Source organism: Rhinolophus hipposideros (genome assembly GCF_964194185.1).
Source record: "Rhinolophus hipposideros genome assembly, chromosome: 8".
Lineage (NCBI taxonomy): Eukaryota > Metazoa > Chordata > Mammalia > Chiroptera > Rhinolophidae > Rhinolophus > Rhinolophus hipposideros.
In genome coordinates, this window is record NC_138054.1 from 78,493,208 (window position 1) to 78,508,045 (window position 14,838).

At 42.5% G+C, this 14,838-nt stretch overlaps 1 protein-coding gene across 1 annotated transcript; it reads left to right on the top strand.

Annotated features, from left to right (window-relative positions):
- The first annotated feature begins 7,662 nt into the window (after nt 1-7,662).
- On the top strand, nt 7,663-11,768 carry RSRP1 (arginine and serine rich protein 1). The gene is made up of 5 exons (XM_081056847.1): nt 7,663-7,841; nt 8,063-8,642; nt 9,247-9,398; nt 10,630-10,713; nt 11,309-11,768. Exons 2-5 carry the CDS (start codon nt 8,120-8,122, stop codon nt 11,426-11,428), a joined length of 879 nt encoding a protein of 292 aa, XP_080912973.1. The 5' UTR covers nt 7,663-7,841; nt 8,063-8,119; the 3' UTR covers nt 11,429-11,768.
- Nucleotides 11,769-14,838: the final 3,070 nt, after the last annotated feature.

A 14,838-nucleotide genomic window follows, 5' to 3' on the forward strand; every position in this document is an offset into this window, starting at 1 on the left:
CTTCTAGGTATGTACCCAAGAGAACTGAAGACATGTTCACACAAAAACTTCTACATAGATGTTCATAGCAACATTGTTCATAATAGTCAAAAAATGAAAAGAACCCAAATGTCCATAAATCAATGAATGGATAAACAAATGTTGCATATCCATACAATGAAATATTATTCAGTCATGAAAAAGAATGATGTACGGATACATGCTACAACATGGATGAACCTTGAAAACATGCTAAGTGAAAGAAGCCAGACACAAAAGACCACATTGTATGAATCCTTTTATATGAAATGTCCTTAATATGCAAATCTATAGACACCAAAAGTAGATTAGTTGTTGTGAGGGTGGAGAAGTGAGGGGAAAGAGGTATAATTGCTAATGGGTAGGGGGTTTCTTTTTGAAGTGACGAAAAAGTTCTGAAATTAGTGGTAATAGTTTTACCACCTTGTGAGTATACTAAAAACTACTGAATTGTATACTTTTAAAAGGATGAATATTATAGAACATTATAATGTACCAAATCTCAATTTTAAAACTCCTCTAATCTACCTAAATCTATCCTGAGAGCCTCTTTTCCCATTTTTTTCTTGAACCCCTCTAGTATATTTTTCAGTTTAGTTACTGTATTTTTCAGTGCTGTGATTTCTGTTTGGTACTTTTTAATATTTTCTGTCTTTGTTGAAGTTCTCATTCTGTGTATTCTTTTCCAGAATTTGGTGAGCGTATTTATGATCATTACTTTGAATTCTTTACCAGGTAGATTACGTATCTCTGTATCATTAAGGTTTTTTTATGAGGTTTTATTCTTTCATTTGGAACATATTTCTATATTTCCTCATTTTGCTTGACTGTATTTGTTTCCATGTATTGGGTGAAACAGCTATCTGTCCTAGTCTTGATGGAGTGGCCTTTTGTAGGTGATGGAACTTACCATTTAAACTTGCCCAGCTCTTGGTTGTCTCTCCAACCTCTGTGATTGTCTAAACAGCTTGATATATTCTTAATAGGTTCCTGTTATTGAAGGTGTGCGAAGACCTGTCAGTGTTCCAAGGGGAAGAATCTTCATTTAGCACCAGTTTCAAGCTGATCAGCCAGACCCTTAAACAGCAGCTTTTAAAGTATGCAAATATATATGCAGTCCTGTGTGCACACAATCGTAAACCCTGCTGGTCTCTAGGCCAGGAGATTTGGAGGTGTCCCCTGGGTGACAGTTACAAAAATCAGGGCTCCAGATGAGTGTATGAGCTCCTTTCTGGAAGGTATTGTGGACAAAAGAGGGGACACATAGTAAACCTGAGAAGCTCAGGGGAGGCCAGCATAGCAGACCCTACAAACCCAGGGATCGAAATTAACCACATAGGATGATCTGAACATAAAAATTCCTAACTAAAAAGGTGATAAATGGGCATCCCCTATGTGGATTGCTCGCTCCCCGCTCCCGCTGGTTTTAACAAGGCAGCTGGAGAGTGTAGCGGTTGAGGGATTCTCACAGTCTTTAGCAAGGTGTCAGGAAAATGCCTTGACCATGTGCACGCATGTGATGCAAGTGTCTTGTCTGGGCTGGCTGCACTGACAGGCTTTGGGAAGGGAGCAGGAGAATGCTGTGATGGATGGAGCTTACAGGCCCCAGCTGGTGAGCCACGCAGTGTCCCAACTTCCCTGCTTTCTGGTTCCAGCAAGGCTGCGGGACAGTGCCATGACCACTGCCACCCCCTCACCCCATCCCCTCCAGCCCCCTGTCCTAGCAAGGCAGTGGGAGGGTGCCATGTGTCCAAGCTCTCCCCACCCCTTCATAGGGCATGTGGAGAGTGTGAAAATAACCTTGGCCAGCACCTCCCTCTCCAGAGTTTCAGCTGTCCCCTACCCCTGCAGCAGATGCTTTAAGATTAGTAAATGAATCTCCTTCAGGTATGGTCTAGGCACTTTTCAAACTTCTGCTTTTGCACTGGGTCCCAGGTGGTGAGACCATATGCCAGCCCTTTAAAGGGAGAATCTCAGTTCCCTATAGCCCTTTGGGCCCATTGGATATCAGCCCCATTGGTTTTCTAAGACAGACCTTTTGAGAGCTCATCTCTCTGGTGCAGATCCCAAGGGTTGGGGTCCCTGATGTGGGGCACAAACCCATGGCTCCTCCTGTAGAAGCGCAGGACTGGTGAGATCCCTCCCTGTTGTGTGTCCTTGCACCTGAGGATGGGTATTTTGGCAAGAGCATGTCTCTGCCTCTCCTACTCCTCTCTAGGTGGTTCTGTTCTTTTGTCCTAGAAGAGCAGTTCATCTAGTCTTCAGATCTTTTTCAGAGGGAAATGATCTACGTATATGTAGCTGTAGATTTGGTGTGTCCATAGGAGGAGATGAGTTCAAGGTCTTCCTATGTCTCCATCTGGAACGCCTTCTCTCCTATTTTTTTTCTTTTAAGCCAACTCCAATCTGATTGCCATTCCCAGTAACCACTCTCGTCAGTGTCACTTATGCCCTTGTTTCTTGTGCTTTTAATGAAAATCTTTTTAGCAGAATGTCAAGGAAAACTAAAGAGTTTAATTTTTCTTTAGTAAATAAATTTGTCCTCATAACAAAGGATTCTGGAAGTTGTAAAAAGGAAGCTTAAGGTGTTCATTTTGGACAGTATTCTATCACTATATTCTATAATGCATAATAAGGTGTGAGATTATGCTTTTTTTGTAGTATAGTTGACTGTTTTAGGTGTCTGTTTAAGAAGAGCACATGTTAAAGTTAAATGCCTTTTGAGCACTATTCCCCTGAAAAAGACCAAAAGTTTTGACTTTGGAATATTGATTTTTTAGCTGGTTATTAAGAGAAGACTCAGAAATGGGGTGGCTGGTTAGCTCAGTTGGTTAGCACGTGATGCTAATAACACCAAGGTTGCCAGTTTGATCTCTGTACAGGTCACAGTGAGCAATTAAAAAAAAAAGGAAAGGAAAAGAAAAGACTCAGAAATAAACTTTGACCGGCCCCCCTTTCCTGCCTAAGAGATTCAGATGGAAAGACCTACATCAGGAAGGAAATGTTAGGATGTTTGCTTAAGCAACCTAATTTGTATTGAGTATGATGGATGGGAGGGCGTCAAGCTGGGGCCGGTTTACTAGATTACTCCTGCATCTGTTGTTTCTGGGTTGCCTAGCAGAAATTTACTTGCCACATACTGCTCTTCCTCAATGACCTGTAAATTGTCTACTTCCTTTGAAATCTCAGATCCCTACCTGCCTTTTCTCCTTTGTTGAAAGTAACAACATAACATATGTACCCAATTTTACCTCACAGTCTTTGGAATTTTCATGCTTATGTAAATTCCGTGTGCATGTATTAAAATTTGATGTGCTCCTGTTACTCCGCCTCTGTTAATTTATTAGCCCAGCTAGAAGAGCTTAGAAAGTGGAAGGAAAAGTATTATTTTTTTAGCCCCACACCCCAAGTCCTGCAAGTATTCTCTTCCCTCCAATTCAGTTAAGTAAAGCTATCTACCATCTTCGTGTATCCAGTCAGCTTTTGAAAGGTAGATTCATATTAGTGACAAACTAGGTAGGACCTTGCTCCTTGAAAAGCAGATTATCACATTCATGGCTCACTACGTTCTGCCCCGGCTCTATGTATCCAGCTTTATCTTCCAAAATTCCCTACCACAAACTCTTTGCTCTAGCCAAGCTGGTTTCTTTTTCCGCCCCCAAATTGTAAAATGGGCATTTATATGTCTAAGATTTTGCTAAGGCCTTTGTTCTTCTCTAAAATCTCCCTTCCTTTCCCTTTGCCTGTCCTTCAAGACTTGTTTCAGATCCCATCAATGTAGAGTATTTTCTTTGTGCCGGGATGGTGTCTCATGAAACCGAAGAATGGAAGCACGGACCAAGGAGAGGCGAGGAGTTGTACAAGAGGATAGTTTATTAAAAGTGAAGAGTAAAGAGTCGCAGCTCTTGGAATGAGAGGGGGTCCCGACTGGGTTGCCCAACGTGGGGCAAAGGCTCTGGTTTTTATATCTTCCCTTGTCTGCTTGGAGAATGGGGCTGGCGCCTTCTTATGGCATATAAGGTTATGTCTATCAGGTTTGTCCTGTTTGCCCACCCTCAAGGGATTAACAACCTATCCCTGTCTATCAGATCTGCTCCTTTGGCTGTAAGGGATTTATGAGATAATTTATTAACCTCAAGGCACATTCTTATACCTTTGTCCTGGAGTGAAGGAGACATTCCAGAACCTGAAATTTCAGGATATGGCTACCTTTTGTTTATTTCACCAGGGACTTCCCTGTCTACCTAACAACATGCTAACTAACTTGTCTCACTATTTTCATTTGTTTATTCCTAAACACAACTGAGTGCCTAGCATATGCAATGCACTCTCAGGAATGGTAAGGTACAACAAAACAAAGCCTATCCTATGTTATTTATATCCTAGCAGGAAAATGATACATTACAAAATGAATTAATTTTTAATTGAAATAAAACTTAATTACTACAATTGAGATAAATGTTGAAAAGATGAGGCACAGGAAAATAGGACAAACTTTAATGGGGAATGAACCAGTTTAGGGGATCAGAAAGGTTTTCTCCTACATTGTTGCTATAACCTTTTTAGACAGCAGTATGGCAATATATTAACTCACACAGATCCTTTAACCCAGTGATTACATTTTTGGGACTTAATCATATAACAATAAAAGTACCAGTACTTAAAGCAGCATGTGACTTTAGTTCCTAGTAAAGCTGCAAATGTTGTAAGGTATATCTGAGCCAGGCTTCCCAAGAGGTCATATCTCTAAGCTAGCCTGGTGGATTGAGGTCAGCAAATGAAGGTAATCCAATGTGCCACAAAGTACTATTCAAGTGAGTGGAGTCATGAGATGCGTGTAGAGAAAAGGACTAAAATACTTTTCTTGACTTACCCAACAGAATCTAATTCAATAAACACTCTATAAATATTTGTGGATGGAGATACAGGAGACGGGGAAGGAACAGGTTTAAATATGTTTGGTAGAGATAAAGAGATAACTATTAAGCGATTTTTGGCATGATGAATCATTGCAGAACCTCTAAATGAATAGTTGGAGGGAGTGAAAAAGATACTTGATCAGGCTGGCAAAATAAAACAGAAAAAGTGAAGAAAGCAAAGTAAAACAAATAATAGACACCAATGGAAGAGATAAGATCAACATTGTAGTTACTCCAATGAATGTAAATGGATTGAATTTACCTATGAAATGAAAAAAATCTCTCATATTGGGTGTAAAATTCAGCTAGGTGTTGTGCATATAAAACATAAAACCAAGTGAACATATAACAAGAAGGATCCTATTCACAATCCACAAATACCATCAAAATATTTCAGAATACACCAACAAGTGTAAGATGTGAATGATAAAAGCTATAAAATTTTAGCGAATGTGTTAGTTTCCTATTGCTTCAGTAACAAATAACCGCAAACTTAGTGGCTCACATCAACCCAAATTTATTACCTTACAGTTCTGTAGGTGAGAAGTCTTACTGGGCTAAAGTCAAGGAGGCAGCGGGGACGCCAGCTGGACTGGACTCTTCTTGGAGGCCTAGGGGAGAATCCCCAACAACTTGCTCAACCAGGTGTTTCAGTTCCATGAGGACTGAGATATTTTCTTTGTGACTGTCACCTGGGAGCCATCCTTAGCTCCTAGACGGCTCTCTCAGGTCTTTGCAGAAAGCTCCCAACATTTCAAAGGCAGCAACAGGGCAAGGAATTCTTCTCATGCTTGAGTCTCTTTTGTGATAAGATTGGGCCTACCCAATCAGGATCATCTCATCTCAAGTTCCTTAATTTTAGTCACTCTATAAAATTCCTTTTGTTTTTTAAGGTAACATAATCTCAGGTTCTGGGAATTAGGGTATGGACACCTTTGGGGACTATTAATCTGCTTACCACAGTGAAGGACATAAAAAATTTAGAGAAAAGTGTCACATTCTTGGATGGGAAGATGTGGTATTGTCAAGATGTCATCTCTGCCTAAATTAGCCTGCAAATTCTGTGCACGACGCTTTAATGACGATTTGGCATTGGGCGAGTGGATAGATGCTCAGAGAAGACTACTGTTTAGAAAAACAAGGGATCACTGACATCCCTTGCAGACTTTAACTCAAGTAGATTGCACATATTCTGGAGACAAAAAAACACCAGTATTCTGCACGAGAGCAAAATAATGTTTCCTGTTGTGTTTTCAGTACTTTTTCTACTCACCTTGAGGCAAATATTTGACTCATGCCATAATCTATATAATCTATCTACAGATTTCCACCACTTTTTCCTTGTTCATAACCAAGAGCTCAAGCGAGATTGCATCATCTTATATAATTTCACATTATTTCCCCCAACACACCATTTTGACACGTGTCAAATCTGAAACTCACTTTATTTTTCGGTCCATTCACACAGCTTCCTGAGAACTTTCAGCAAAAATTCCTGGCAGATGGGCACTGTCTTCTCAGTTTACTTGTGATAGCACTTTGTTTCTAAGGAAACATTTCTTCACTTATTTCCGCCACGATGCTTTCCTCGGAGAAGTGGATGATACTGTGGACAGTGCCAAGCAAGGCTGCTCACACCGCTGGGTGGATGCCATACGGTTTTTTATTCCCTCCACTTCTGTGTATTTTTGGGGAATGTGGGGGTGAAGGTGAACAAGAGGCTTCACCTTCAAGAAACAATGAAACAAGAAAAATGAGTTCGTATCTCCAAATACAGTGGCTTTTGTAAAAATGCCACCCTTGATTGCAATGTAACGACTAACTCTCCTCTCCCGACAGATGGTTAGTTCATTCAGTTACAAGTGATTTCAAGGGAATTGTCATGCTTTACTTAGCAACAAGTATGTTTGGAATGTATCCTGCGTATAAATCCTTGGAAACAGTCACGGTTGTTTAATCCCCAACAGGAAGGAAGCACAATGAACTCAGAATGATCTCAGACATCACTGCCCCCTTTGATTAAATGTCACCTAAGGGCGTCGTTGCATTCCTTCTCCACCTATCTCACACCGACTGGACAAACCATGGAAGTAAAAGGCTTTTCTAAGTTAATAGTGCGTTTTCAGGCATCCTGTGGCGCCCGGGGAAGGGGAGGATCCGGACGCGGTCGCCGCCCACCCCGCGGCCGGCCTGACACGGGTCCGGAGGAAGCGGCCGGGAAACGGCCAGGGAGACACGGCCGAGCCTGCAGCTTCCCAGGGGTGGAGGCAACGACGCCGTCAGCGTGAGCTGGGTGGAGAGTTCTGGATCGCGGCGTCGCTCCGCGCAGGGTCTGCTCACTCTCCGGTTCCAAAGAAACAACGCCACCGCAGGCCGCCCAATACCCGGATAGAGCGGCACCACCTTCCGCCTCCTCCTCCTCTCCCCTCCTCTCCCCTCCTCTCCCCTCCTCTCCCCTCCTCTCCCCTCCTCTCCCCTCCTCTCCCCTCCTCTCCCCTCCTCTCCCCTCCTCTCCCCTCCTCTCCCCTCCTCTCCCCTCCTCTCCCCTCCTCTCCCCTCCTCTCCCCTCCTCTCCCCTCCTCTCCCCACTTCCCGCCAGAGGCTCCGTCGAACGGGCGCCCCTAGGAGGACTCCGCGGGAGGCCAGGGGCGGGGCGCGGGGGCCGGGAGAGGAGGCCACGCCCACTGCACCGCCGCTTCTGCGCAGACTCCGTACTTCGGCTTCTGGTACTTTCGGTGCGTCCGCCGACGCCCAGCTCATTTCGCGTCGGGAGGTCGGAGGTGTAGTGTGTGATCTTGCTGCTGGAGAGCAGCTGCCCCAAAGCCCCGCTTCGTCCTCAGCCGTGGGAGGAAGGCGTCCGTTGGGCCTTTCTCTTCGTCGTAACTGAGGCGTCGGCGATCTGGGGTAAATTTTCCGGGACGGGGTCGGCCCCGCGGAAACAGCGTGGGTGGCCGGGAAGGTGCGGGGCCCCGTGTGGCGAACAGAGGGGGGCCGGCGGTGGGGCGGAAAGGTCGGCGCCTGGCGTCGGCCGCAGCGGGAGGAGGCGAGGCCCGTTCCTTTCCCCGCCCGCTCCGCCCGCGCGGCCTCCGGAACTTCCCTCCCCTCCCCCACTTGTGTGGCCTTAGGACCCGCCTGTCCCGGAAGGATCCTCCAAAACCGGACGCCCCACGCCGGAGTCCGACATGTCCAACTACGTGAACGACTTGTGGCCGGGGTCGCCGCAGGAGCCGCGGTCGACGTCGGGCCGGAGCAGCCGGCTGTCGTCCGTGGCGCGGAGCCACTCGAGGAGCTCGCGGTCCAGTTCCGGCGTCTCCAGTCGGTGGTCGTCCAGGAGCGGGAGCCGGCCCCGGCGCGGCAGCGCGGCCAGGAGGGCCAGGTCGCGAGCCCGGAGGCGCCACCGGAGGAAGTACAGGCGCTACTCGCGGTCGTACTCGCGGAGCCGGTCGCCCTCCCGCAGCCGCCGCGGGTCCTGGGAGAGGCGCTGCGCTTCCTCCCGGAGGTGCTGCCGGGCTCCCTCGCCGGGCCGGTCCCGCAGCCGGTCCCGCTCTCGCGGACGGTCGGCTTCCCGAAGGGCCTGCGCCGTCACGCGGGGCCGACGCTACTACGGCTTCGGTCGCACGGTGTACCCGGAGGAGCGCGGGACGTGGCGCGGGAGACCCCGGACGCGGTCGCGGAGCCCGACCCCATTTCGCTTAAGTGAAAAAGGTGAGCGTTTGGGGTCGAGGCGCAGGGAACTTCTCCGTGGGCACCTTCTCACGCGTGGGGCGGTCGTAGGAGCCGGCGAGGGAACCCAAGATGCTGTGTAGTTACAAGGTTTTCGTTTACTTGGGTGCCTGAAATTCCAGTATTTTGGGAGGAAAGGGAGGACTTAAAGCTGACAGTTAAAACTGCACTGTAGTCGACACCCGTGTTTGCATGGACACCATTCTCCCCTTGGGACTAAGCTGTAGGTGTTACACGGCCCAGGGGGGAGGTAACCGTTTCTCCTGGTGGCCGGCAGTTCTTCGTGGAGTCTTCTAAATGTTAGTGACTTGTCGACTCGCCTTAAGCTCTGCTAAGGTGAATATTGAACGGGAAGAAACGTATCAACACACTGCATTAAAACATTTACATCGTATTACTAAAAAGGATTTTGTTTCAGTGTTTTATTCAGTGTTGTGGTATAAGGGATGAGGTCATGGAACAGAAAGAAGGGAAAACAACATCTTTCTTTTGCTATTCTAAATAAAACACAAGCTTATTTTGTGATTCCTGAGTCCCTTTGGGGAGCTAGTACAGGATTAATGAACATTTTGTGTTTCTTTTGTAGATCGAATGGAGCTGTTAGAAATAGCAAAAGCCAATGCAGCAAAAGCCTTAGGAACAACCAACTTTGAATTGCCTCCTAGTCTCAGAACTGTTCTTGTATCTAAAGAAACAAACCGTGGGACAGCTGTGACAAATAATGGTGCAAAGTTGGAGGTGAGTATTCAAGGATTATCCAGACAAAATCTTCAGAAAGCTACTGCCAGAAATATCTGATTAGCCATTTTTATTTGATTTACCTTAGACGACTACTTGGAAAGGCTAGTCAAACATTTGTTAAAATCAAAATAGCAGATCTGACGGTACTAGACATGGTCTCCCATAAAAATGGGAGATTAATGAAATAAATTGACAGAATTACTTTCATGATTGTAGTTGGTACCTTGGTGATTTTTGTGTAGTTATCATTTTTCTAACTATACAGAGTTATCTGTAGCTTGCATTTGCAGCATTTTGTTCCCTCAAGTTCTGTATTCAACATACAGTATAGTTTATCTGCTTTATTTCTGTCTTATAGAAATCATGAATGTGGTCTCCAGACATTGATGAAGAAAATCTGTTGGTAATTGATACATGGGCATTAAGCATCAGATGTTTAACTAATTGGAAGTTTATGTTCACACACTGAAAGCTTAGTGTTTTGTTTGTAGGTCCATGTGCATGCTAGAATTTGGGATAGGTACTATTTGGAAAAGATATTACAGACAATTTTTAAACAAAAGTACACTTTGTAAATGGTGGGGCATCTGTGATATAGATGTCTCTTTCATGATAAATGCAATATATTCCAGATGGTTTGAGAGATTACAGAAGAAGAGGCCTGCTTCACTTGCAGATAAGTTTATCACAATTCTCCAGAAATGTGCTGGATGTGCATTGACAAATTGCACTGTGCTTTTCAAGTTATGTGAAACCCAAAGCATAAAATCCATAGTTCTGAAGGTTTAAGGTACTTAGGAATTATTAGAATCAGTTAAAAGAGGAAAGATGTCTAGATGAACCTATCATTCAGACCCAGATGTGGGTATGCTTACATATTAGTAGTAGGCAAATAAGATCTTACTATAGTTGTTTTTTTCAGATGATTAGGTGCCCAACTGGCAAATGCCTTAGTTCTTTGAAACTATGTATTATCTGGTATAATTTTACTGTCAGTTACGTTATTGGGGAATAGAACACTGCTTTATGGGGAAGAGTGTCTTAATCAGGCCTATTAGGCCAATTTTGTGCTCAACAGAGTACAGTGTTTAGACAGTTAACTATACGGTTAGCTCCAACTTGATTTGTGTCTGTACACCAAATTTATATATAATTGGGCTGCTTTGTATATAGTACTGTAAACCAAAGTTACGGTTTTTAAAAAATAAATTTTGTTTTACCTGTCTAGCTGTTGAAAAAGCTAACAGAACATGGAACTAAAACTCCCAGTGAAAAGACTAACCAGCAAAAAAGCATAGCTTTTAGCTCTAATGTAAGTATTGACTAAAAAATTAGACTTTGGACATGTATACATTATGTGGGCTTTAATTTTTGTTGGCTCATTGTTTTTGTCTTTTGGTGATAATTGGGGGCCTACTAAGCCACTTTATAAATAGAATTAACTTTTTTTTGGTGCCACTTTTACAAGTGATCAGTTTAATAGGCTCCTTCTATGTTATAGTCCCTTTATACTTTTTAAATTACTACTGAAATACTTAAAAAGAAAATCTCAATATCCCATAATCAGAATATTTTAAAATCAGCTCTAAGGGCTTAAAAAACAAAGTCGTTGCAGATGCCTGGCTTGCTAAGTCAGTAGAGCATGAGACTTAAACAAAATTGCAAACTATTTTAACACTTCACTGCTGTAATATGCCCTGCATGTCTGATTTTACTTGGTAGTTTGTTGGCCTAACAGTTGAATGGAATCAAGTTACAAACGAGGTCCACTTTGCATATGGTTGGTGTCTCTCAAGTTTCAATCTTAAATGGGATTATTTCATGTATTTTTGTAAAAAACATGTATCAAGTATGTACAGTGTCTGTTTGACTTGTTAATTAAACTGACTTAATTTGTTCTCTTACAGAATTCTTTAGCAAAGCCAGTGCTTCAGAAATCAGCTAAAGCCACTGCTGAAGAGATCTCTTCAGGATCACCAAAAAGAGAACAGAAAAAAAGTCCGTATGAACTGTGGAAACCTGTTTAAGAAAGAAAACTGATGGCTAAGGTTGCCTGAAATGCACTTTATTGGAAGATTGTGTTTCTAGCATTATTCCATTTCTGTGAAGCAATTTTAGTTGTAACTTGTTGCGTTACAGACAACCCAAAAAGATGTAGATACTTTATATTTAAAATAATAATTTAGATTTCTCTTGCAGATAGGAGATAGCACAGATGGACCAGAAGGTTACGTACAGGTGCGAGTCTTGTTTATATACTTGTAAATTTTTTGTGTAACCGATTGTTTATGTAGAAATGAAATTTCTAAGGCAGACACAGTAATTAAACTGTGTTGTACATATTTAATAAATTTATTGTTTTTATTATTTTAGTCTCACTTTATTATGCATGTGTTACATAATGGGTCTTTATTTAACAGAAGAATGTGAAGGTATTATCTTTTGTTTAAAGTCTTGCTAATCCCAACTCCAAATCCATGGACTGATGGGACAGGGCTCACTGACCTTACCTGGGAATTTGTGGGAAATGCTGAATCTCAACTTCCCACCCCAGACCTGAATTAGAACCTGAATCTTAATATTTCCTGTTGAAGTGGATATTTATTAACATTTGAGAAGTTTGGCCTAAAGTTTATGGAGTACAGGCATAGTATGATCCTTGAAGAGTAACACTGAGCTTCAGGGCAGGAAACTCAGCTAACGAGGTTGAAATGGAAATGCCTTGGTGAGCTATAAAATTTGTGAGGTTTAGTTGGATTTCTTTATTAATGCTTTAAAAGTATTCTAAAATTTAAACTCCAGTTTGAAATTCTTTAATGCTGCTGTAGCTGAGAAGGAACTTAGGCACATAAAATTTTAAAAATGAGGCGTGGACTGGTGACTCAGTTGGTTAGAGCGCAAGCTCTGGGCAATGGGACTGTCAGTTCGATTCCCACATGGGCCAGGGAGCTGCGCTCTCCGCAACTAGAATGAAGTCAATGAGCTGCCGCTCGGCTCCTGGGTGGCCAGATGGCTTAGTTGGTTGGAGCGCAGGCTCTCAACCACAAGGTTGCTGGTTGGACTCCTCGACTCCCTAAGGGAGTCGCTGTGTTAGTTGCTGTGCCCGCTGCAACTAACAACGGCAACTGGACCTGGAGCTGAGCTGCGCCCTCCACAGCTTGAAGATTGAAAGAACAACTTGACTTGGAAAAATCCCGGAAGTACACAGTTCCCCAATAAGGTCCTGTTCCCCTTCCCAATAAAAAAAATCTAAATGAAATGTTAACTACCAAGTTCTACACAGCTGATCTATATAGGCTAATCACAGACTTGGGTTTTTGCTGATTGATAAGTGTTAGTGGACACCAAAAGTCTAGAAAGATTGAAGCCATTTTTAGATTCTCGACAAGTGTTATTTGACCTAATAATTAGATCAAATATTTGAATTGAACATTAGATGCCTGCTAGTTAATGAACTTCCTGTGCTTATGTGCGAGGGCGGCCTAGCAACAAAACATGGCTTCCTAGAAAACGAGGCAAGAAATAAAAATCCTAGTGGTTTTGACCACCATGTATTTTTTTAAAGGTGTGTTTTTCTTTCCTACTCACCTTTTGCCACCATCTAGAACAGCGTTTTAAATTCAGAAAGTAAAATAGATTTTCAATAAGCAGGGGTGACGAATTAAAGAATATGATGGGCAGAATATTAGAGACAACAAATCAGGAAAGGATACCTAGAGATGAGATGAATAGATAAGCAAGCTGCAGTTATAAATTAAGTAGAAGTTGGATTTTTAAAGGATGGGAAGGTCCTCTAGTGGGACTTAACAAATTGCTATAAACTAAAGCTGTGCTGTCTATTATTTCACCTGTACTTTTCAGTAACAGCCATTAGCTACATGTGGTTACTTAAAATTCAATTTCTCAGTCATATTAGCCACTTCTCAAGTGTACGTTTGCTAGCTACATATGGCTAGTGACTGTCTTTTAGGAAAGTACAGATTAAATAGGATATTTTTTGCCATAGAGCATTTTACGGTTAGAGCTGCTTTAAAAAAATTGGACCAAATGAAAAACTTAAGTGTGCAGTGACTTGGATATATGTGTACATTCCTCGACATAATTCTTGTTATTTTTGTATAGCTTTGGTCACATTCTTATCCCTCAAGCCAGCAGTACTTGATTTGAACAAGAATTTCCTGAAAAATGGGTTGCTGCTCTGGGTAAACGTTTCCATTTCACATCTAGGTTAACAATGAATTATTGGGAGGGTAACGTGTGCTCCTAAAAGAGAAAGTTTACATGATTAGGTTCATTTTTATTCTGAGACCTGAGAATATTAATATTGGTTTATGCTTGTTTATACCAAAGTCAGAAAACATCGGGACTGGATTTAAGATTTGTAACAAAATAGGCTTAACCCGAGTATCTTGTTATTTGGTACTCAAGCATAATTAAGTAAAGCTGCAGAACTCAAGGATTTCCTTGTGAGGGAAACTTGACATAACACTAGAATCTTCCACCTTCACTTAGCAAAAGTACCTACTCTGATTACGTTATGACCTGTGTTCAATACTAGCCACTCAACAGCTAAGTGACAAACTTCAACCAAACCCCTCTTTGAGAGGTTTGGCTAGTTGCTATGGATATGTGCCACTTCTGAGATTTATTTCTAGAGTGATCTTTCAGCTGCCTTCACCATTAGCTTCTCCTTCAGCCTATTAACATGCTTGAGACTTCCCTATTTCCTCTTTCATTTCTCTTAGTCTGTTGGCTCATTGTCTTTTACCCAGTATCCTAAAAATAGTTACATTCTATTTTTTTCATAATCACCCTATGCTTGTCTAACTTGACCTTGTTCTTTCAGCTTTGTAACATAAAATTTCACACCCCAGACTGGCTAGCCATTACATGAGTGGGGTAAAATTACTGTGGTATGATAACTGTTCCTCTATAATGTGTGGACAAAACAGGTGCTGCTTAACCACAGCGATATGTTCTAAGAAATGAGTAGTTAGGTGATTTCATCATTGCAAACAGTGCAACCCCAGATGATATAGCTTACTACACACCTAGGTTATGGTATAGACTATAACTTCTCGGCTACAAGCCTGTAGAGGATGTTACTGTATAAAACAAGATTAAATCAAACACAAGAGAAAGATGCAATCAGACGTAAACAGGACTTAACGTGGCATACAGTTTACAACAAACTTATAAGTTAGCGTAAAATAAACCAGTAACATCTATCAAGTATTACGTACTGTACATAACTGTGATATTCTTTAGTAGGTTTGTTTACACCAGTATCACCAGAAACACTTGAATAATGCATTTTGCTACATTACAATGGCCACCTCACTAAGTGATAAGAATTAGGAATTTTTCAGCTCCAGTATAATCTTGACCACCCTTGCATTTGCAGTCTGTAATTGAAATATCATTATGTGGCACTATA